The sequence below is a fragment of the Scleropages formosus genome, chromosome 14 (genome assembly GCF_900964775.1).
Source record: "Scleropages formosus chromosome 14, fSclFor1.1, whole genome shotgun sequence".
NCBI classification, from domain to species: domain Eukaryota; kingdom Metazoa; phylum Chordata; class Actinopteri; order Osteoglossiformes; family Osteoglossidae; genus Scleropages; species Scleropages formosus.
The window spans coordinates 623,624-648,009 of record NC_041819.1 but is presented as its reverse complement, the minus strand read 5'-3'; the positions used below and the strand labels follow the sequence as shown (position 1 = coordinate 648,009).

Genomic DNA, 24,386 nt, shown 5'->3' with positions numbered 1-24,386 from the left:
GGTGGCCGGGGGTGATGTCGCATGCTGTTAGCGGTGTGTGTGTCTGGGCTGTGGCGCTGGGGGGCGTTTGGAGACTTTAATATGGGCCAGGCAGCGGGCAGTTTGCGGGGGCCAGAGGCCTCGCTTCCCACCCCCGCTCCCTGGAAATGTGCGCTGAGGCTTGTCTCCTGTAATTAACCGGCCCATAAGTACCCCCTGGTCGGCCGTTCTGGTGCCACCAGATTGGCCTAATTAAAGAGGGACAACAATGGGAGCGGTTGTGCGCCCTGCTTGGGGGGGGTGTTCATGAAAGCGTGGGTCCAAGGGTGGCCGTGCATGCCGTACAGCCCCGTACCCCATGAGGCTGGAGCCGCTCACCGCCTGTTAGCTGTGTCTCTCACCTTCCCCCCGCCCCCCCAGGTCCCCCATGGCAGTGCGTTGCTGCGGTTGCCTGCAGCTCCAAAACACTGTCCTGTGCAGGTACGGGCGGGCTGTGCGTACCTGAAGAGGGAAGATGCTCTTGTAGCTTTGAGGAGGAGGCGAAAAGTTTTGAGTGGGAAGCACCTCCTGCAGAACTAGTGGGGAAACAGTGGACACAGTGGGCTTTGGCACAAGGGTGTGTGTATATAAGAAATATGGTGTGTGTAAATGAGAAATACGGTGGCTCTGTCACATCATGGCCTCCCACTAAATCTGCTTATCCCTCTCCATCGTGGATTTATGATTTGATTTATTTGCAGGCTCTGCGGCGCTCTGCTCCGGCGGACCAATGCTCCCTGGTACTCACCTGTGAAGCCCCAGATGGTGCACTCGTGGCTATTTGGCTAATTTGGCTTTGACAGCGATGACCAAATGGGACGGGGTGGCTCATTCAGGTGACCTCCTGACCTCCCTGTCCTTGCCCCTTGGCTCAGACAGGTCCATCAGAGGTTCACGCACCTCCCGCTGAGCCGCATGCACATCGGTACGGAAGCGTTTACGCGGAAGTAGTTCTAGCCGGCCAGCCGGCTGCGGCAAATATTAGCTTTTCAGGTGAAGGCGGTTGCGCTCGAGAATATTCAAACGCTGGAAGGGAGGATTAAAAAAAGGGCAGCTGACAGTTAGGTTATGTTCAGGAAACGTCTGAGTGCTGCGTTTTGACTACACCCTCAATGGCTTCTTATGATCGGTGGGGAAGGCGGCGCTCAAGGCAGCCTTGCCGTTATTGCGCATAAATATTATTATTATTATTATTATTAAGATTTTAAAGGTGATATGTGGAGTGAGGCATTGCTGCACGGGGCTGCTTATGCTCGTGGATTAAAGCAAAGGAAAACAAAGTGTGTAAATAAGAGTTTCAAGTGGGTGGGACCAGCAGATGTCAGGACATGCCCATCAAGGTGATTGACAGGGGGTGGGGCCAGTTCCTGCCCTAACCACAGGCATGCTGAAAATGAGGAGCTCCCAGTAACTCCCGGGCAGATGGAGTTGGATCACATCACTTTTTCCGTGAGCTGTCCTCCCATCCCAAGGATGAAGAGGAGGAGGAGCAGGCGGAGAAGCTGCCCCCCCCGTAAACACAGGGCGTTTTGTGCTAACTGTTGTCCCCACACAAGACAAAATGCCATCTCGGCTGGTCAGGGCATCAATGAACTTGATTTATTTTTAGACACAGAAATCTTTTTCCGTTCTTAGAAACATAGGTGTCACTTGTCTGCGAAGAGTCACAGGTGCAGTAGGTAGAGCGTGACACCGCCTTTCCCGTCCACCCCGGAACGCTCCTCGGATCCTCTGAGCTGCACCAGCGGGTTCTCGGGTGTGAGTGCTCTCTTTCTCCGTTTCCCTCTCCCTCTCTCCTTCCCTCCCCGCACACTGTCATTCGCTGCCTCCAGACACTCCCACTGGCAGATAAGTTGGAGGTTGTGCCCGGAGCTCCTCTGCCGATGTACAACAAAGGGATCTTTGCATCTTATTTAAATGAGGGTATTACCCCGCCACGCTCGCCACTGCGAGAAGGGTTCTCCTGCCAAATGTAAAATGTGACAATAAATTAAAAAAAAGTTGCTTTGGCAGTTTTCCCACCATCGGGATTGCGTGAGGTGTCCCGCTGTCCAAGGTGTAACCGCTTCGCTCTTCTGTTCCCTTTACTTCCGTTTTTGTTTTCCAGAATGGTGTCTGCCAAGTCCCATGCGTGTGTGAAATTGTTTTCATGGAAATTCCGTGTTGCCGTAGCTACTGTACAGCCACTGTGACGGAGTAGAGCGTCGTATCGGGCGGCTGAGCTGCGTTTTAGTTAGGAAACAAAAGAGGTTTCGCCCCGCGATGCAAGCTTATGTTTTTTTTTTTTTTTTTAAAGAAATGAGATAAATAAATAAATCAAACAAATGCCTATTTCTGCTGCATTGTCACACTGGGTCACACTGCTAGGCTGCTCTTGTATTTCCATCCACCAGGGCTTCTTTCGTGCTGGGAAACACACCGGTCTGGTGGACAGGTGTCTCACAGAGGAACTGGTATCTCATAGTAGGACAGATATCCCACAGAAGGACCGATATCTGACAGAGGGACAGATATTCCACAAAGGGACAGGTATCCTGCAGAGGGGCCAATATCCCACAGAGGGGAACAACTTCCTCACTGTGAAACACTGATGAAGTGTGGTGCCCCTCCCCCCCAAGGATCTCACCTCGCAATCCGCCCTCCCTGTCCCCTGTGGTGTCCTGTACCCCATTCCCAAAGTCCAAGGGAGTCGCATTGCTCACCATCCTCGTGTTCACCCCTCGGTAGTACTGTTCCATGGTACCCTCCTCCCTCTGCTGCTCCAGTCGGCCACGCTTGTTGGTATACGATACTGCAGTTGTTAACAACCTGCAGTCGGCAGTTTGTGTGGCTCTGGTCTCAGAGTGTGTTCTTAGAGAGGAACACCTCCCGCCCCTGTAGGACCTGCCTGTGCTCTCTCTCTCTCTCTCACTCTCACTCTCACACACACACACACACACACACACACACACACACACACACACACACACACACACACGCTCATAGGATAGCTAATAGCCTGGCTACCATGAGAGGTTGAAGGGGATTAACTGCTGTCCCATTGTGTTTAGGAGCTGCCAAATAAATAAAATTGTCCACCTGCGCATGTTGTGACAATTCAGATTTGGTCCAAAATCTTGGATGTCTGAGAGACAAATGGTCTGAACATGGTAACATCTCTAATGTCAGTACCACAGACTGCTCACCTTGCTCTGGTGTTTTGTTCAAAAACTGGACAGAGAGGGCTTGTCCTGTGGATATTTACCTTTGCATGTATTAATTGCACAGAAGCGTTTCTCCAGGGCAACGCATAGCTCACAGTAAACAGATGTGCGTTCGGCAACAAAGAGCTTTAGATAAGGACGGGATTGTCAACGCGCACACACTGTGTCCAGCTATCTGTAGATGTGAGTCAGGTATGAAAGAGAAGGTGATTGCCAGAGATGGTGTGACACAAATTTGCGGAGCTGTCAGGAGATTGGGAGAGACATGGGTCTGAAAAAGAAGTGTTTGGAGACCTTCTTGACAGCCGAAGGGGACTGAGCCGTTCTGAGGGATGGAGGGAGCTTGTTTTGAAAACTCTGGAAGGAGATGAAATTGAGAGCCCGGTCTGGGCGGGTCTCTTTCAATTTGGGACCTCTTGTATGCGGAACCACCAAGTAGCCAGGGTTAAAGGAGGTTCAGCCTGGTTCTGGAAGGCCCGGACCAGAGAGGCTGATCACACATTCCCTCGTAAACTTCACCAACCAGCAGAGCAGTGGCTGCCATGCATGACCTCACAACATCTTCTGTTTGATGTGTAAGTTGTGAAATTGATGGGTTTTCTCTCCGAGTGGTAAATGTGTTGACACTGTGTGTAAAAGGCAGGCGCTGTGTGTACGCAGTGTATATGCTGCAATGTGGAAGCGCTGCTCCAGGCCGTGCAAGGAGCTTGTGTTTTTCCACAGGGAAAGACCTTTTTTGCCGGTGCTGTGACTTGGCTTTGTTCAACACTCTGCTCTCTTCTTTTCTCTGTCATTTCCACAGGAGTCGCAAGATTCAGATCCGGAATATTCCCCCTCACCTGCAGTGGGAGGTAGGTCTCGCTGTCCTCGATGGGCCAGGTCTTTGTGGTAGGTTTCGAGAGCTGGGGTGTAAATCCTCATGCTGCTCACCGTTGCCGGTGTGGGAGAGGATTGGACTCTGGCCGTGAAAGGCAGCATCAGCACTTGCTCTACCTCTGCAACTGTGCCAAGACTCCGCTCTGTCCAAGGCACGACTTTGCATAACAAAGGACCGCTTACTGAGCCAGGGCCGGTGTTCACGTGTCTGCGGTAGTGTCTCCGTGTCCAGTGGGTGCGTGTGGGACAACGTCTATGGCGCCCACCACTCCCACGTCTCCCTATCTAGTTCTGGGAGGCACCGGGTTGTCTGATGCTGGGGACCCACAGGCTACTGGTTCAAATCCCCCAGGCGGCTTTGCTTTTGTACACTTGAACAAAGAAGCCTGAAATGCTCCTGTAGCACATGCAGCTGAGTTAACAGAGAAATCTCTGAGTAGCTTTAGGTAAAAGTGGTAAAGTATATAGCAATGAAGCATGCCGTTCCTCTGGATCAGAAGTGCCCAGGAAACCCGTGTTCTGGTCACCTCTTTCAGCCTTTCCTATTGGCCGTAGTCCTTTTGGCTCCCAGAGAGCAGCGCTGTCACCTGGAAGTTTGAGACCCGATAATCTGCCTGCTGCTCCCGCTTACCAAATGATGATCTGCGCACTCTGGGTGGATTGGCTGTCCCGCTCAGGCGTTGTGCGCATCGGCGCAGTACAGGCAGCTTGTTCCAGTCTGGTGGGATGATCAGACACACGCTGAAACAATGCAGCCCTTCGGAAGTGTGCGATGGAGTCGGAGATGTTCGCACGCCGTCCGGCTTTGCCTGCCCCGTGGGGGAACGCAAACCCGCCTTCCTTCAGAAACTCCCGGGGAGTTGCGTTTGAGGAAGCGGTCTCAGCTGGACACCAGCAGAGTCCGTTTCCAGGAAGGTTTCTTCTGTAGTAAACACATAAAAACTCTATCCTCTAACTGGTAAAGCGATGAGTATTACTGTGCTACTCAGATGACACTTTAATCCAAAGGAATTTACAGTATCTGAGTCTATACTGCTCAGTATTTTCATTGCAGTAAACTAGGGTGAGCGCCTTGCTCACACGTACGTCAGCAGTAGCACTGAGTGCAACTTGAACATCCCGAACTTTAGGTGACAAACTGACACCCTTAGTCGCCTTCATATCTGCTACTCCAGAATCATGGTGATGTAATTTGAGATTATTAAAATGCTGGACAGGGAAAAAGTTTGCAACATCTGCGCCTGGAGTGTGGAAAGCATGGATGTCACGTGTTGTGCAGCTCATGTGCTGAGTGTGTGTGAGGTGTGTATTCCTGCTCAATTCTTGTCTTTCTTTACTGCAGGTCTTGGACGGCCTGTTAGCGCAGTATGGCTCCGTAGAAAATGTGGAACAAGGTAAGTTGTGGCGCGATGAGCATAGGCTTGGAATCCTCCTCTTGGCAGCGCTGTGCCCCTCTGCCGCGTGTGTCCGGTTTTGTTGTCCCCCACCCCTCCAATGATGCTAAACGAGCTCCCGGTTGCTGCGGCGGAGGCACGTGTGAGCGAGGGAGCCCAGCGCCTCCAATTTGAAGAAGCAAAGTAGTGTTTCTGACCCTGGCACATCCCAGAAGGCCTTGCGAACAAAACCGCGGGCTGCGTCCTGCGCAGGATATCGATTGATGTGGGGAAAGCCTGGCAGCCGTCCAGAAAATGTGTGTGCGTGTGTATATGTGTATTTTTTTAGGAAGGGGCAAGGGAGCAATTAAGAGGTAAAAGCCGGCGCCCAGGTCTCTGGTCTCGCGTGTGTGTCAGCTGGGTGTGGGGCGAGGGTGTCGTACGCTACATTTTTCTGAAGACGATTAGAAGCTCCTTCATCCCCACCAGCCCAAGTTAAGTGCTGATCATCTGTGTAGCACAGCCGTGAGCGGAGGTGCGTGGAGTCTTCGCTGCTGTGTGACTCGCGTTCCGGTCCGTGTGCGAGAGGCTCGTCTCTGGTGTCCGGCTGACATCGATTGCGGGCGCTGCTGATTCCGCGTCATCTGTCTCCGCCCCCGCAGTGGCCCGTGTTCGCTGGGAAGTTAAAGCATTGTTACGGCCCACCGTCAGGTCTGAATGGCACCTCCGCTGATCAGTGGAGTCCACTGAGCCTTAACTGTTTCCCCACACTCCGTGATGAAGCAAGTGACTTTTTTGAGCACTGTGCACTGCAGCTTCATCTATAACACTCCGAACCCGTTTATATTTTCAGAATAATAGCTCTGGCCGCTTAAGAAAGAAAAGTGATGGGGAGACCATGTGACTATGTGATTTGACTGGGCTACATGTATGTGGAAGTGGTTTTTTCTTCACAAGGAACACATTTTGGTGTGAAAGTCGACTCTGACAGGGTGCTCGTGAGTGAATCACTGTTCCTGGCCTCCCGGCACAAGTCCTAAACAAGCGGTACTTTGATCTGCAAGAGCCCGCCCTTGACGGAGAGCCCATTGTCTGAGCTTCCAGCTTCCTGTAATGAACCTGATGGATGCAGGCGGCAGAGTCCTCCCCTGGGGTCTGGTGGAAACCTGAGCGGGAGTGTGACGAGGGGAGCGGCGCAGCCCATTGACCCTGACCTCTTCCTGTCCCACCCTTTGCCCATAGTGAACACTGACACAGAGACGGCCGTGGTGAACGTCACCTACGCCACCAAGGAGGAAGCCAAAGTGTAAGTGTGACACGGGAAGCGGGGTTGCACCCAGGAAGGGAGCTGGTCACTTGACAGTGGTGGAGCCGTCATATGAGCTCTCACAGTGTTCCAGATTGTGTTCTGTGGTTATATATATAGTTCTGTTTCAGGTGTTTTTGTGCATGTGGGTGTGTGTGTGTGTGTAAGAGCTTCTGCTGTATGTCACCAGGGCAGTCGAGAAGTTGACGGGGCACCAGTTCGAGGACTACTCCTTCAAGGTGTCTTACATCCTGGATGCGGACGCCGCTCAGCAGGCTCCGGCCCCACGCTCGCGACGAGGGGGGCGGGCGCAGCGTGACCTGGACGACTTCCGGCCTGGCCCCTCGGGGGGCCCTGGGGGGTCCTGGCACAAGCAGCACGACTTCCCCCTGCGCATGCTGGTACCCACGCAGTTTGTGGGTGCCATCATTGGCAAGGAGGGGCTCACCATCAAGAATGTCACCAAACAGACCCAGTCCAAGTACGTGGAGTGTGCTCTTCCCTGACACGGCTCCCCCAGAGCCTGGCCAGAGGTGGTTGATGTTCCTTGCATTCAAACCTAATACCCCTTTTCCAGTTCAGGACCCCCTCAAGACCGTTCGAGAGCTCTGCTCATTTATCTTGCAAGGCTGCTCAATGGGGCCTCGGTGGCTGTGAAAATAACTGTCTTTAGGGGGATTCCTGTTAGTGAAGAACTCCAAGAGTCAATAATGACACGTGCAAGTAATTAATATGGTAATTTGGGGTTTTGACTGATCACTTAAGATAAAGGAGAATAGGCCCTCTTGGCATACACTTTGGGCAGAGGGCTGGTGACTGTAGTCACAGCCTAGCAGCAGGGCTGTGTTTCGGTCTACACTGCACTCCTGATTTTGTATGTGTGTGTGTGTGTGTGTGTGTGTGTGTGTGTGTGTGTGTGTGTGTGTGCTCTGTCGCTCGTCACAGGGTGGACATCCACCGGAAGGAGTACGCGGGGGCGACGGAGAAGCCTATCACCATCCATTCGACCCCGGAGGGCTGTTCCTCGGCCTGCCGCATGATCATGGACATCATGCAGAAGGAGGCCAACGAGACCAAGGCGTGAGTGAAACCCCAAGCTTCTGCAGCCGGCACCCCTGCCCACCACGAAATTACACACCTCCTCCACATCCCCACACCCCCCATCCCCTCCCAGCGAGTGCCCATTTGTAACACTGCCTACTTCTCTCTCCACCCTCCATCCCTCCCTCACAGAGCTGAAGAGATTCCTCTGAAAATCTTGGCCCACAACAGCCTCGTGGGACGACTCATCGGCAAGGAGGGCCGCAACCTTAAGAAGATCGAACAGGAGACGGGGACCAAGATTACCATCTCCTCGTAGGTGTTCCATTTTGCACTGCGCCGGCCCTGGCAGAGGGTGCCACACATAATGTGGAAGCCTCCGTTGAGTCTCGCTTGACCTAATATGCACTGCGTGAGCATCCCCAACAGCAACAATCCAGAGAATAGAACACGCTTAGTTTTTGTGGAAAAAACCACTAAATGATGCGCTTTTAATTAGCGGCAAACACACACGCTGCACTGGCTGCTGTAAGGTTGCAGGCGAAACTGAAGAGGTTAATTAAAGTTCAGCGGCTGGATCCTCCTGTTGTAATGAAGCTCTTGGCAGCTTGTGTTTTTTCCCCTCCGATGCTCATTGCACCCCTTTGCTGCATTTGGCCCAAATTGGATTAATGTCTCCCGCTAATAATCGCAGTCGGTACCTGGTGCTGATCCGTGTTCTCTCTGAGACGCTCATTAGCCTAGCAACACGTGGTGTAGTGAAGGTGTTCCTCATATCAGCAGCCGTAGCGGAGCGAAGATTACCGGGGCTCCGGCTCAGAGCAACTTGTTATTGATGTGTGGACTGCGTCTCTGTCATTGAGGGGAACTCTGTGCTGTGATGCGGGTCCTGGGACGTGAGCCGGATGGCTGGGAGCCACTCACCTGTGCCCCCGCGGCGGCGGCAGCTCGGCATCCGTCCTGAAACGCAGTGCCACCCAGCACTCTGCGTGACTCACTTTACTCTTGAGGATTCTGTTTACTGTTTGACCGGCACATGTTTCCGGGGGCCTGTGAGTCATTTGTCTTGTTTATTTTGGGACCGTTTGGAATTAAGATGCGTCAAGCTGAAAGGGGGGACGGTCGTGAGGATAGACGATGATAGATCTCTCCTGCAACCCCCCCGCCGCGCACAGAGGACAGCTTTAGGCTGGGTCGTCATCATTTAATAGCGTCTGATGAGTCCAGTTCTGCTTATGCGTTTGGACTCCTTGTTTTGGGGGGATTGATGCTCTCCAACATCACCTGTCGGTTGATAACCGTTTTTCCCACTTGTCTGCTGTTGCCTCCTGCAGTTTACAGGACTTAACCATTTACAACCCGGAGCGGACCATCACCGTGAAGGGAAGCATTGAGGCGTGCTGCAAGGCGGAGGTGGAGATCATGAAGAAGCTGAGGGAAGCCCATGATAATGACATTGCTGCTATAAATGTAAGTGGAGCTCCTCGCCGACGAGGGAGGAGTACAGTTCTTTCTTGCAGGCCTACTAGGCACTGCTTGATGAGTGCCGCCAGGCAGTGCCACTGCTTGAGTCACAAGCTCTTTCTGGCACTGGGACCTCCTTTGCCACAGGCTCTTATGAGAAGTACCTGTGACAAGATAATGAGACAGGCTTTCTGTAGACAGTCCACAGCCCTCCCCGTGAGACGAGAGTAACTGTGGGGTGCACACTCATTGGTGAGTGACTCAGCCCTCCTCAGTTGCGCAGATCGAAAAACCACACTCCATGTCCCCGGATCAGTTTCAGTTTGCAGGACCGTCCCGCCTATCTCCGGTTTCTCACGACATTGACATTCCGGCCACTTCATCCACACCAAAGAAAGGGGCGCGGATGTATTGGTGGTTTTCAGTCTTCTCACCTGTACTCCTACATAAAAGCATTTTTTTTGGGGACGTTTGCAACAAAGCCCAAAGTTATGTCTACATGGCTGCGACTATAATCCTCTGACAGCTTGGGGCAAAGCTGAATGAATCACTCATGCTGGAATTGGCCTTTTCGGAATTGGAGAGTCTTTGCCGAAAGGTTCGTGTTAAACTGCGTCCTTGGGGAAAGTTGCAGGCCCGTCAAACCTGTCACTCTTCTGTCAGTACCAATGTTTTTGCTAAAAGGGGGCGTGGCTCATGTTTTTCACGCCATGGTTGACAGCTTGAGGTGGGAAGATGTGGCCCTCTAGAGGAGCGAGGCAGGTATTACATGAAAAGGGCACATGAGAAGTGCATTCCTCTTTCTCCAGATGGCCTGACTGATATTGAGACTGTTTTTTCAACCCCTTCTCGTCCTTACAGCTACAACCCAACCTGATTCCTGGGCTCAACCTGAACGCCCTGGGTATCTTCTCAACAGGCCTGCCGGTGCTCCCTTCTTCAGCTGGATCCCGTGGTGCTGCCCCTGTCCCCTCCGCAGGGTACAGCGCATACCTTGTGAGTGTTGGAGGTGGCACTTGTGCCAGGGGTGGGGTGGGGGGTGGGTGGAAATTGGAAAGCTGCTCCCCCCCACACAGGGTGCTCACACTACTCCTGACTCAGCGCACACACAATAGCCTCTATTGGCCCCCTTTAGCAGGACGGCAGGCCACAGGAACTGGGAAATTGCTGCTGGCAGAGCCGGCAACATGACCACAGTCTCTCTGTCCCCGCAGAGTCACTCGTCACATCTCAGTGGTCTATACGGGGTCCCTCCTGCCAGCGCCGTATCCCACCAGCACTCAGTGAGTCCTTGTGTCTCACCCAGTCCCGTCTCACCTAACGCTCTGTCATTTCATTGTATGCATGCATGCACAGATTGAATACACCAGTAACTAATCTCTCCTTCGCTGTGTGTTCCACCCATACATATTTAAAACAGAGACAGCTCTCAGCACCTCTTTGTAGTTTTTTAGCGCACGGTTTTTCCCTCCTTCATCACACAGCTCAGTGCTAATCTACTGGTACCTCCCTGAACGGAGCAGTTGCGGCTTTATTTTTATATTTGCTTATGTTGTGCATCCATCCTGTTGTAGGGATCATTGCTGTATTCACTTACATGGGCTTAAAGAATTTGTACCACCTATTCCGGTATGAGGACTCTTATGTGGTTATGAAGAATTTTTGACCCAGCACTGCATCAAATCCGTGATAAAACGTCTCCAGGCAAACGAGCCAAATGGACCAACACTGGGACTGATGGCTGATTCCAGCAGGAGGACATACAGCCAGCTGTGTGTATAGGCCGAGGGTGTTTAATTCTGTTCCAGTGTGTGCCTCTCCATGCTTTCGTTGATTTTGGTGTGTTTTTGTGTTTATTCTAGACTCATTAAGGGCCCACAGAAAGGAAGAAACCTTAAAAAACTTTCCTAGGTTACATCGATAAACTTTGCTCCAGGCTCACTTTTTTTGTATTTCCCTTTTCCGATTTTATTTTCGTTTTAAATGACTTCTACTACACCATGCATTCCTTAAACAGTCCATGAATAAGCTGTTAATAAATTACGTTCTGTCTCTGTGTAAATGTGAGAAGCGCACCCATAATGCACCCTTTCAGTCACACTGAACTAGACCAATAGTAGTGCCTTATGAAACTTGATAACCTAAAGTTATTAAATTTAAAGGACATTCATTATAAAGATTAGAATATTTTTAAGAGCTGTATGTGTTTTTGGGTCAGTTTTGGGTGAATTTGTATTGGTCTAGATGCTGACTATGATTTTGCCTGTAAGAATTTATGGGGGTGGGGGGGCGCAGTGGCACAGTGGGTTGGACCGGGTCCTGCTCTCCGGTGGGTCTGGGGTTCAAGTCCTGCTTGGGGTGCCTTGCGACGGACTGGCGTCCCGTCATGGGTGTGTCCCCTCCCCCTCCAGCCCTACGCCCTGTGTTGCCGGGCTAGGCTCCGGCTCCCCGCGACCCCGTATGGGACAAGCGGGTCAGACTGTGTATGTGTATGTGTGTGTGTGTGTGTGTGTGTGTGTGTGTGTGTGTGTGTGTGTGAGCTTCTTCGGTATCCAGACACTCGCCTTACGGAAACAAATGAGGTTCACATAAAGGGAGACAGGTGTATCAGGTTACTGGCTAAAAACACCAGCCAGGGTCTTGCCCAGGAGGTGCCCTGTGGGACAGCACATGATTTTGTAGTAGTCTGCTCCGTTCTCATCCAACACATAATTGGTCATAGACATGAAATCAAACTCATTGCCAAAGTCTTACATTTTAGCATTTTTCGGGTACCTTTTATACCGCCTTGTGTGTATGTGTGTGTTTGTTTTTCTCTGTGTTTGCATGTGCGAGGACCCCGATGTGAGCATTTTCTTGCTCGGAGGCCCCTCTGACTGCACACTCTTCCTCCTCCCAGGCTCCCGAACAGGAAGTGGTCTACCTCTTCATTCCAACTCAGGCTGTCGGCGCGCTCATCGGCAAGAAGGGTCAGCATATCAAACAGCTGGCTCGCTTCGCCGGTGCCTCCATCAAGGTGCCCCATTGCCATCTGCCCTCAGAAAGACCCCTGCCCCTGATCGCCATGCTTCCACATAAAGGCCATTGTTACGAATTGAACCAGGTTGTATTGGGTGGTCACAACTGACCAGCACTGTTTGCCAACTCTTACATCACTCCTTCGGTGGCTGATGGCACCATAGTAACTTCTCTCAAACAAGGTGTTGTGGCCAAGAGAGCTGTGTTCACAGAGTCACCTGCTTGCACCGCTCACATAGGCAACTGCTTAGGCCCCCTGTGATTACATGGAAGGGCCCAAAGTAGACCTCTCTGGCCTGGAGGTGCTTTCCAAAGCTTGCCTCTCCTGAGAACATTTACCTTCTCCAGAGCTGTGACCAACGCTGAGTCACGAGGACACATGGGGCTGGAGGCCGGGGCCTGTGTCTCCTCCGACTTAGCGTGTTCAGTTGGAGCCCCATAAAACCTTCCCAGCTGACAGCTGACTAACAGGCCGGGAATTCCAGCAGGACTCCTTCTTGCTGCCTGAGGCTCGAGGCTGTGCTCGACAGGACGGGAGGGACAAGGCGGTCTCTCGCAGATCCCCCCCCCCCGCTGTGCGTCCACTTTTCCTCTTAAACACAGCCGTGCAGATTTCCCAGAAAGGCATCACTGTTAAAGATGACGTTGCGGCTTGCTGGAATTACAGCAGTTCACGGGTAGTCTTTGACAGCTGAAAGAGTAGATTAAAAACTTAGGTGTACTGGAGGAAGTGCTTGTTTAGGAGGCGGTGCTGCGTTTTCAATTAGAGAAATACAACAGCTTAAGGATGGCCTGTTTTCTCTGGGGGAGTTTTTGCCAGTTATGTTTATCTGATGCTTTTCTCCAAAGCATCTTACAGTGTTCATCTGCTTACAGTTATTTACACAGCTGGGTAATTTTACTGGAGTTCTTTAGGTTAAGTACATTGCTCAAGGGCAATACAGCTGGAGGTGGGATTCAAACCTGTAACCTTTGGGTCCAAAGGTAGCAGCAGCTGTAACCACTGTGCTACTAGCTGGTTATTAAAGCGGTAGTGGAAATTTCGGAAGAGGTACTATTACCGATCCATTGCTATGAGGAGTTTATTAATGATTCTCAGCCCATACACACACACACACACACACACACACAGTCAGAACCGCTTGTCCCATACGGGGTCACGGGGAACCGGAGCCTACCCGGCAACACAGGGCGTAAGGCCGGAGAGGGAGGGGAGACACCCAGGACGAGATGCCAGTCCGTCGCAAGGCACCCCAAGCGGGACTCAAACCCCAGACCCACTGGAGAGCAGGACCCGGTCCAACCCACTGCGCCACCGCGCCCCCGTCAGCCCATACAGTAAACGTATATGTTTCCTGTTATGGAAGTAGAGGCTAATCTTTCAGTTCTACTGCACCCCATCATGTGATTTGATTTTTCTGTTTTCCAAACATTGGGACATCGCCAGTAATCTGGGGTTTAAAGACGCACTGGGAGATTCGATCAAGGAAGTGTCTAAGGTGGGTGTCAGCGGGGTTCGACACTACAGCGCTCTCATTTCTCTCCAGATCGCCCCAGCGGAAAGTCCAGATGTCACTGAAAGAATGGTCATAATTACAGGGACGCCTGAAGCCCAGTTCAAGGTAAAGGTCTCCAGAGCTCTCCTCTCCGGGGTGTTTCGTAAGGTGCCATTGACTCTCGGGGTTCCCCCAGCGCTTTTGTTGGCCTTTCTGGAACCCATCTGTCACACGGGAGGGATGGTGTCCAGCGATTTAATGACTGCATCATGCGTAGTCATAATTTTCAAACTGCATCGTTTATTTCAAATTTCATTTTAATGACCATTTTCCCATTTGCTTTTTGAATTTGTTGCACCGACAGTATAAAATGCAGGCCTGGAAAAGCCTCTAGGCCTGTAAAGTTCTGGAGGAGGTCCAGAGGTCTTAATTTTAACTCGTTTCCAGGCTCAGTGAGTATCTCTTGAAGAGGCCCTGTAGAGCTGCAGGACAACTGTGCTGCAGTAATGAAACCTCGGTATATTCAAGGTTTCATTAATCTGTGTCTCTGGTGCTCCAGGCCCAAGGCAGGATATTTGGGAAGCTGAAAGAGGAGAACTTCTTCTCAGCAAAGGAGGAAGTTAAACTGGAGACGCATATCAAGGTGCCCTCAACCGCGGCCGGACGGGTCATCGGCAAGGGCGGAAAAACGGTGGGTGTCAACGGCACTGGCTGTCTTGGCAAGGGGGAGGCATGGGGGGGGTCTTTGTGGCTTCCCCTCTGGTTGATGCCTTCTCGGTTCTCACTGCTGTTGTCCCCTACAGGTCAACGAGCTGCAAAACCTCACCAGTGCCGAGGTCATAGTGCCGCGGGACCAAACTCCGGACGAGAACGATGAGGTCTTTGTAAAAATAATCGGGCATTTCTTTGCTAGCCAGGTAGGTGGCTCAGGGAAGCAAAGGTGTCACAAGTGTCTGCATGTCATTGCAGAACTTCAGAATTCCACAGACATGTCCCCTCTCCTCAGGTGTATGCTTCATATTTTACATTTAAACTGATGCTTTTCTTCAAAGCAACTTACAGTTATTTACCCAGCTAGGTAATTGTTTTTTTTTTTTTTAAACTGGAGCAATTTTAAGGGGGTGCGGTGGCGCAGTGGGTTGGACCGGGTCCTGCTCTCTGGTGGGTCTGGGGTTCGAGTCCCGCTTGGGGTGCCTTGCGGCGGACTGGCGTCCCGTCCTGGGTGTGTCCCCTCCCCCTCCGGCCCTATGCCCTGTGTTGCTGGGTAGGCTCCGGTTCCCCGCAACCCCGTCTGGGACAAGCGGTTCAGAAAATGTGTGTGTGGAGCAATTTTAGGATAAGCACCTTGCTCAAGTATATTACAGCTAGAGGAAGGAATCAAACCTGGCAGCCTTTGGGTCCAAAGGCAGCAGCTCTAACCACTATACTACCAGCTGTTTCATTTTCATTGTCAAAGAGACTATGATATACAGCCATGCGCCGCTTAACAACGTTTTGCTTAACAACTGAGCACATACAACAGTGGTCCCATAAGATTATAATGAAGCGATGTCGTAGCCCTCGTAACGTCTTACCACGACATGTTACTCACGTGTTCGTGGTGGTGCTGGTGTAAACAAACCTACTGCGCTGCCAGATGTATAAAAGTATAGCACATACAATTATGTACAGTACATAATACTTGATAATAAACACTTATGTTACTGATTTTTCTATTTACTAGGTTTGTAGCCTAGGAGCAATAGGCTGTACCATATAGCCTAGGTGTGTAGTAGCATATACAATCTTGGTTTCTATAAGTACACTCTATGATGTTCGCACAACGACGAAATTGCCTAACAACGCATTTCTCAGAATGTATCCCCGTCATTAAGCGACGCATGTCTGCATAATATTAGGAAACATTGGTAGGTGGCTGTGACATGACAAGCTCCATCTACAGCAGGATGTCGCGGATCCTTGCTCTGCACAGGGTTGTTTCCTGCAAGAGGGCCCACTGACATTTTGCATGCATAAGAGGAGCAAAAGGCTTCAGGGTCATTGCGTTATCGAAAATGATTTTGGCGATTATTTCTGGAAAGCCCACGGGGTGCGGCGCGAATGTGTAGTTTTAGCGAATGTGACTCCTGGAAGTGACTAAAGTAGGATGGGAAGCAGGTTGAGCCCTCTCACCTGCACAGTGTCACCCTGGTGCTGCTGCTCTGTTTGAGGGCCATCACTGTGGATGTCAGTCAACCACTCATTTACTGTCAGTTTCATCACCCTGCTTCAGAGTCATATGTCACAGGTTTTGGTGTGCAGGGCCCCATCCGTGGCTCCTTTCTTGCCAGACAGATAACCACTAGACACTCGGAGGCTCATCTACAGGAGGAGCCTATGCTACCGGGGCAGCGCTCATTGTTTTCTTCGTCATTACCGCCATCGTCGTCCTCCATTGATTCTTGATTAAAAGTCAAAGTCAACTTTGTCACTTCCACAATATCTTCAGAACATACATCGGAGTGAAATAGCATTTCTCCTGGTCCACGGTGTGACATAGAGGACAACATATGCTATTACTACTGCAGTACAGTTCATAATAACTAACTACTAAAGTTAAAAACACTATGGAATGATGTGCAGTGGTGTGGTCAGTACAATAAACGGATTTAAAAGTGGTAGTGCAAAAAGAGTGAGTTTTTTTTGTGCAATAATTGTTTGGAAAGAGGATTAGTGTGACCTAATGTAGTTCGATGTGGAATGTACTAAAGAAATACAGCAGGATTCTGGTTTGTATTGGTGGTTATGGGTGGTACAGAGAGTTCAGGATCCGGACAGCTTGAGGCGATAAGCTGTTGCACAGTCTGGTGGAGTCAGCTCATATGCTCCAGTATCTCTTCCCAGACAGCAGGAGGCTGAAGAGGCTGTGGGAGGGGTGTGTGGGGTCGCCCACAATTTTGGAGGCTTTGCGGGCACAGCGGATGGTAGATGTCCTGTAGGGATGGGAGTGGGGTTACAATGATCTTCCCAGCTGTAGTCACTATTGGCTGTATGATTTTTGTGGTCTGAGACATTGCAATTCCATACCATGCATTGATACAGCTTGTCAGGATGCTTTCAGTTGTGCTCCTGTAGAATGTTGTGCATGATGCGTGGTGGCACATTCGCCCTCCTCAGCCTCTACAGGAAGTATAGGCGTTGCTGAGCTTTCTTGGCCAGTGACACAGTGTTGGTGGTCCAGGAAAGGTCATCGGCAATGTGCACCCGCAGGAATTTGGCGCTGCTGACACTCTCTACGGCAGAATCGTCAGTGGTCAATGGGGGATGATGGGTATTAGCTCTCCTGAAGTCAGTGACAATCTCCTTTGTTTTCCTCACATTTAGGAGGAGACTGTTGTTCCTGCACCACGCAGCCAGTTGGAATATCTCCTCTCTGTATGATGTTTCATTATTGTTGCTGATGAGACCATAGTTGTGTCATTAGCAAACTTCATGATGTGGTTGGAGCTGGATTTTGCGGTACAATCGTGAGTCAGTAGGGTGAAGAGCAGGGGACTGAACACGCACCCCTGGGGGCCCCCTGTTCTCAGTGTCGTGGTGCTTGAGGTCCTGCTGCCAATCCACTGAGGTCTTCCAGTGAGGAGATCCAAGATCTAGTTACAGAGGGAGGTGTTCAGGCCCAGCCAGTCTAGTTTGCCCACAAGTTGCTGAGTGATGATGGTATTGAATGCTGAGCTGAAGTCAATGAACAGCATTCTGATGTATGTGTTCTTGTTGTCCAGGTGTGCCAGGGCCAGGTGGAGGGTGGAGCATGCAGCATCATCCGTGGACTGGTTGTAAATTGGAGTGGGTCGAGAGTGGGAGAGAGGATGGATTTTATGTGTTGCATGAGTAACCTTTCGAAGCACTTTATGATGATGGGAGGTCAGTGTGATGGAGCGGTAGTCATTCAGGCAGGATGCAGGTGACTTCTTTGGCACTAGTGTTATGGTGGTTGCTTTGAAACGTGGGAATAACTGCCTGACCCAGTGAAATGTTGAAGATGTTTGTGAAAGACATCTTTAAGCTTTTCTGCACTTCAGAACATGGCTAGGTATGTTGTCTGGGCCAGCAACCTTGTAGGGGTTGATCCTAGTTAGGGATCTCTTCACGCTGGCTATGGACAGACACAGGACCTGGTCGTCAGCTGTTGGTGGGGTATTTTGTGCCGGTGTATTATTCAGCGTTTCAAAGTGTCTATAGAATTCGTTGAGTTGATATGGCAGAGAGCTGTTGCTGTCGCAGGCCTGTGGTGGGGACTTGTAATCCGTAATGGTCTGGATTCCCTGCCACAGGCTCTGTGTGTCTCTGTTGTTGCTGATGTGTCCATTTATCCTGTTTGTGTACAGGTGTTTGGCCTCCCTGATGCCACGGGACAGGTTGGTCTTGGCTGTTCTTAAAACTGCTCGATCCCCTGATCTGAAGGCAGCATCCCGGGTTCTCAGCAGTGTGCGGACCTCCTCTGTCAGCAATGGTTTCTGGTTAGCCTGCATGGTGATGGTCTTGGTGACCATCGTGGATGCATTTCTTGATGTAGGCAGCCACTGTCTCGACGTACTCTTAAATCTCTGTTTGTTGATTTTAGGTTGCTGCTTCTCCGAACATAGTCCAGTCGGTGGTGTCGAAACAGTGTTGTAGTGCAGCTGTGCCTCCCTCAGGCCATACTCTGATCTGCTTTAAAACTGGTCTGGCAGATTTCACCTTAGGTCTGTATGCAGGCAAGAGCAGAACAGAGATGTGGTCAGAGAAGCCCAGTTCGGGGAGGAGGGGTGGCCTTGTATGCACCCTTAACGTTTGTTTAAACAGAGTCCAGGTAATTATTCCCTCTTGTCGGAAAGTCGACGTGTTGGTACAGTTTAGGCACTGTCTTTAAGTTTGTATGATTGAAGTCCCCAGCGGAAATAAAAAATCCATCAGGGTGGGCCGTTTGTTGCTTGCTGGTGGCGTTATAAAGTTCACTAAGCGCCTCTCTAGTGTTGGTGCTCGGAGGTATACTATATACACAAGCAGCAGCACGATGGCCGGGAATTCCCTCGGCAGACGGTACGGTCGGCACTTAACATAAACTCCGCCAGTGATGAATAGTGTTTGTGAACCACTACAGCATCTTGACACCAAGCGTTGTTCATATAAACACACAAGCCACCCTTGTGAGTCTTACCGGACAGTGCCGTGTCTCTGTCCACTCTGTAGGAGGTTAGCCGGCCCAGCTGAATGGTGGCGTCCAAGACGGTTTTATTTAGCCATGTTTCCATAAAAATAAAAACACATCAGTCCCTCACGCTTCGCTGAGTGGTTCTTTGTAGCGGATTTTGTCAAGTTTGTTACTGAGAGAGCGTACGTTGGTGAGCAGGATGGTCGGGATAGTCGGTCTGTTGGGTCTTTAGACTAGCCTGGATGCCTCCGCGCTTGCCTCACTTATGTCCCCTCTCACAGCGCTTACGGCATTTCCGCCCGGGTGTTGTGGCAGTAGACGGAGTTGCTGTTTTGGGGCCTAGTCAGCTTGATGCGCGTAGCAGTCCAAAGCTCCGTAGCTCCTCCATTTGGATCAAGTTTCATGTTTGAAGTTTATTGTCATAGGTACAAGTACTGTGTACAAGTATCATGATATTCTTCTTGAATGCTTCTCCACAGACTATGGACAGGACAGAGACAATACAAATACTTTACAAACAAAACAATGACAATAACAGTGAGCAATGCTAATAGAAATGACAATAAATAACGGTAACAGTAATAACAATAATACCAGTTGACAGCCAGAGAACTCAGAACGTGAGAGCGAGAATGCGAATGCTTAAAGTGACAGTGTAGTTTATCGTCTTTCTGAGGCAGCGTGTGGTGTAGGTGTCCTCGACTGCTGGTAGCTGTGTGCCGATGATTTCCTGAGCTGTTTTGGCCACCCTCTGTAGGGTTTTCTTGTCCTGTGTGGAGCAGCTGCCACCCCAGGATGTAATACACCCTGTGAGGACGGACTCCACAGCACACCTGTAGAAAGTGGTGAGGACTCTAGTGGACATCCTGGCTTTCTTCAGACGCCTGAGGAAGTGGAGGCGTTGAGGAGCCTTTTTGATGGTCGATGCTGTGTGCTTAGTCCATGTGAGTTTGGCAGTGAGGGTGATCCTGAGGAATTTGAAGGTGTTGACCCTCTCTACCATGTCCCCTCCTGCGTAGATGGGTGCCTGAACCGTATCCTGTTTCCTGAAGTCAATCACCAGCTCCTTAGTTTTACTGACATTTAGAGACAGGCTGCTGTCCTGGCACCACTCTGCCAGGAGCCTCACTTCCTCTCTGTAGGCCGTCTCATCGTTGTTGGTGATCAGACCCACAATAGTGGTATCATCAGCAAACTTTATGATGGTGTTGGAGCTGTGACTGGCCACACAGTCATGTGTGAACAGGGAATATTGCACCGCTTATATACAGGACGCTTCCCTGTGAAGTGCCGGTGTTGAGGGTCAGTGGGGAGGAGGTATTACTGCCAGTCCGCACACGCTGGGGTCTGTTGGTGAGGAAATCCAGGATCCAATTGCACAATGTGGCACTCAGTTGCAGTCCTAGCAGTTTGTGGATAAGCTTGGTTAGGATGACAGTGTTAAATGCCGAGCTATAGTCCACAAATAATAGCCTTGCATAGCAGTTTTTATTGTCCAGGTGAGCCAGAGTGGTGTGAAGGTTGTGTGATATTGCATCTTCAGTGGATCTGTTGTGGCGGTAGGCAAACTGCAGTGGGTCCAGAGTGTCTGGGATGCTCGTGAGATTGGTCATTGACATTGGTCATTCTGTCGGATGTCTAACAGGAGCTGACAGCTGTACATAGAGTACTTTGCAGTGCATTGTACTACATTACATTATTACATTTGCATTTACATTTTACATTTGTTCACTTAGCAGATGCTTTTCTCCAAAGCGACTTACAATGGATACTATGTAGTGTTACTGGCTCATTATTACATGGAAAATGTATCCCGTGCGCTATGCCCCCGACCAGTCTTCAAGCTGGCGTTGGTGTCCAGAGCCAGAATCCTCTGCCGATGTCTAAAAGGCCAGATGCAGTACACTTGCACTTTTTGGTCTTTGCTGGTTCGAGTACCTGTAGCTCCGAGCGATATATCAGAGCTAATTGAGCAGAAAACCCCTCATGGTTTGTATTTTAAGAAAGAGCCCGCTGATCTCTTATTTCATGTGACATTTCCTGCGATTTACTCAGCGGTAGCATTTTCTTGTGTGATGCACTGCAAGGTGTGGACATTCATTGGGTTCAGTTTTAAAAAAAGAAAAAATTGGCGATGGCCACACTTCTGTATAACCTGGTTTACCCTACACTATCCCATAATCAGTCTGCTCCGCTGTACAGTAAGGAAGTCTGTGGACAGGAAGAGGTTCACTCTCTAGCTGGCCTCGTCCCATGGTCCCAGTCTGTCAGCAAAATGATCAGCTGCCTTTAGCTTGTTTTCATCCTGCTTTTCTCTTCTTTCTGAGACCCCCCACAAAGCTTGTGAGCCGATGGCCATCCCTCCGTGCCAGCTGCTCTCATACACTTTGTTTCTCTCTCCCCAGACTGCACAGCGAAAGATCAGGGAGATCATACAGCAGGTCAAACAACAGGAACAGAAGCACCAGCAGGGAGCGCCCACGCCGCACCACTCCAAGTGACCATCAGGGCGGCGCCAGCGAGCATCAGCCAATGAATGTAGCCCTTCCAACCTGAGAGTGAGAGAGAGACAGAGAGATGGACGAGCGGAGGTGGATGGAGGCGGAGGAGGTGGACCAGCAGCACGGGGAACAAAACCAAAGAACTTCACTGGGGGAAATGTGTGATCCAAAGCACTGCCAGCAAAGAGGGGAGTGGATACTATCAACAAAAATGTCAAAACTGAATACTGCATTTCAGAAACAAAATAGGAAAGACTTTTTTTTTTTTTTTTTAGAAAAATGGCAGAGTAAAGGGCATCTGCAGTCTTTCCAGTCAAATTAAAAACACGGTGTTGCCCTGAATAACGCTATCCCTTTAGTTGGACTAACATAGGCCTAATGGAACACAAAATGGGTATTGAGGAATGTGTACACTGTCGTATAGTAACAGGTTTTTTTTTTCTGGAAGGGTGGGGCTGAGGTGTGGTTAAGGAGCACATTTCTACAGAGGGTTTTGGCATTCAGATTGCAAAGTGTCGCTATCCTTAGCAGTATTAATAGTATATTAGACATAATAATATATAAGAAATGAGGATAACAGAAGTTATTTTTCTTCATAGATGGGGATAGGCTTTGTAGACTTGAACTGAGGCGTGATGAAGTTAGCGAAGGATGCAGTCAGCTGTTTGCATTTGAAGTTAACTGTTTGGAGAGGAAAAACTAAAAAAAAACGTGAAAAGCAGACACATTAAATAGGGAGTTGTAGCAGATTGCTCTGAATATTTGTAACTCAGCCTGTGTGTGTGCCAACACGAGGGATCATGTCCCTAGAAACACTCAAACCAGTGTAACTCTGTCGCTCACTCACTATCTTGCATTTCTTTTTGCTTCACGGTTCTTCAGCTGGCTGTTTTAACATAGTTTTTTCTCTCTCAGCTGAGAAGTATTGCGCAGTTTTTTTGAAAGCGTTGAATTTACTTCCACTAATTCCCTAAGGATCATTAGAATAAAAGAGATATATCTTCAGACGTAAGATGTTAACGGTCATATATATTTATGTAGATTCCAAATTGGCTGCCTGCGGAGGAATGAGAAAAAAGGAACAGAATCACACACACGCACATAAGTATGAACTAAAACTGCAGTAAAATTGACGTCTTAACACGGTGCACTTTTGTTTGTCGAGAAAGCACCCATAGACTAGTTCGCAGGACGTGCACCACATTTTCTGCCTTACACTGAGGTAAGAGGGCAACACAGGATGCGAGCTGAGGGCCAGGTTGGGGGCATAGCGCCGTACTGTGGCAGTGGGCTATGTGGGGGCCCGGGGGGCTTGGGGTGGGAGGGGGAGAGGCACTGGACAGCCCGTGGCCTACACGTGACCGCGTTTGGCTTTAAATCTCCCAGTTGGGGGGGGGGGGGGGGGGGGGCTTTTTTGAAAGCAGTGTGACAGCTGTGAATGTACAATATGCAGCCTTTGGAAACGGCTTCCCCTGCACCCCTGCTGCATGTCCAGTGACTCATCAGGTTCCCGTGGCAGGGGGTGTTCCGCTTTCAATCTTACTGTGTTTTTGTTTCGGTCCCCCCCTCGATCTTACGCCTTGATGGTTTGCTGGACATCCGGGTTTTAAACATACCCTTTTGTTTAATTAGTGCTTTATTCTGGTGAGCTTGGTAGCTTGCGGCCTTAATTGCCACCAGTCCGAGGGCTCACTTGACCCCTTCACCTGGTGAGCTCTCACTTCGGTTCAATCTTACACACCTATCAAGGTTAGTGTGCCCATCCCCCTTTGTGTGTGTGTATATGTATATGTATATACATACATATATATATATATATAAAGAGAGAGAAGAAATATTTATGAATCTATTTTTTCCTATTTTGTGAAGAGAACAAATAAAGAAAAAAAACTTTTTTTTAAAGATATGTTTTGGTAGAACACTGCCATATTATACTGAAGGGAAGTTTTTTAGTTTTTTGGGGAAAAAAAAAAACATATGAATAATGCTAATACAAGTGGTGAATTGCGAACAAGCAGAGCAGCAGGTGGATCCCAGAGTTCCCTGGGTCACGAAGTGAAGAGTGTGCGCGTCAGTATTGTCATCTACCTCAGGCGCCAGGTACCTCAGTCCATAATTTCATTTCCCTTTCTCCCACACTTTGTATGCCTTGTAAAGTGGATAGTTTTAAGCGTTTCTTATTTTTCTAAGTAAAAAAAAAAAGAAGGGTTACAAAAAATATATTCTAAACCTTTGCAAAGTCTCACGCGCTGGGGGAGGAGAGGTCTGTACTGAGACTGTTTTATTGATTCTCTGGCTCCACGCAAACCCCTGCATCCCTTCTAATGATTATTATGATAATTTGGTAAAGAAAAAGACCTCGTTGAATGGAGTGAGGAGAAGCGGCGTTGAAGGGGTGCGCAACAACCCGAAACGGTTCTAACAGAAGTTACGCTGCTGATTTCATGATCGGAGTCAAATCGTGAGAATTAGAAAACATCAGAGAATTAATTCGTACCACTAGACTGCAAAGTCCTTTTCCTTTCCTGCAAACGGTTTGATATTGAGTCCAATTTCATGAAGAACCAACCTGCTTGTATCAGTTATGTCTAAGATGCTATGTGCTTTTGGAATAATAATAATAGCAAAATAATAATAATTGCAAGAACAAGGTACCTAAATACACAAAGAGGATCCTGAAAAGTGTGTAAAGCTCTAGTCGTCGTCTTCGACTGATGTAGACAGACTGGTGTGTTTGGCGCTCACTGTGCACGGGAAAATGACCTCATCTCTGTAAACTTATGGGGACAGCTGCTCTGTCGTAGCTCATCTGCGTTTCAGTATTAAGGTGGGGTTTAAACCTCTGCTTTTGGGAGCAAGACCCATGGCTGCCGAAACACAAGTACTACGTCTCAAGCTCCCATTTTGAAACTCAGTC

The 24,386-nt window shown here is 49.7% G+C and overlaps 1 protein-coding gene across 2 annotated transcripts in view; it reads left to right on the top strand.

Moving 5' to 3' along the window:
* The window catches only part of igf2bp2a (insulin-like growth factor 2 mRNA binding protein 2a), a 52,550-nt gene extending 29,780 nt beyond the window's left edge, over positions 1–22,770 (top strand). Inside the window, exons 3-16 of one of the 2 annotated variants that reach the window (XM_029258014.1) lie at positions 4,024–4,072; positions 5,440–5,491; positions 6,713–6,776; positions 6,967–7,257; positions 7,722–7,856; positions 8,010–8,132; positions 9,152–9,287; positions 10,143–10,277; positions 10,496–10,564; positions 12,181–12,297; positions 13,847–13,921; positions 14,355–14,486; positions 14,599–14,712; positions 21,374–22,770. In XM_029258014.1, coding sequence (XP_029113847.1) covers positions 4,024–4,072; positions 5,440–5,491; positions 6,713–6,776; positions 6,967–7,257; positions 7,722–7,856; positions 8,010–8,132; positions 9,152–9,287; positions 10,143–10,277; positions 10,496–10,564; positions 12,181–12,297; positions 13,847–13,921; positions 14,355–14,486; positions 14,599–14,712; positions 21,374–21,469 — 1,588 coding nt within the window. In that variant the 3' untranslated portion in view covers positions 21,470–22,770. The remainder of the gene's footprint in view (positions 1–4,023; positions 4,073–5,439; positions 5,492–6,712; positions 6,777–6,966; positions 7,258–7,721; positions 7,857–8,009; positions 8,133–9,151; positions 9,288–10,142; positions 10,278–10,495; positions 10,565–12,180; positions 12,298–13,846; positions 13,922–14,354; positions 14,487–14,598; positions 14,713–21,373) is intronic. The other variant, XM_029258015.1, reaches the window with a different exon arrangement.
* The last annotated feature ends 1,616 nt before the right edge of the window (positions 22,771–24,386 follow it).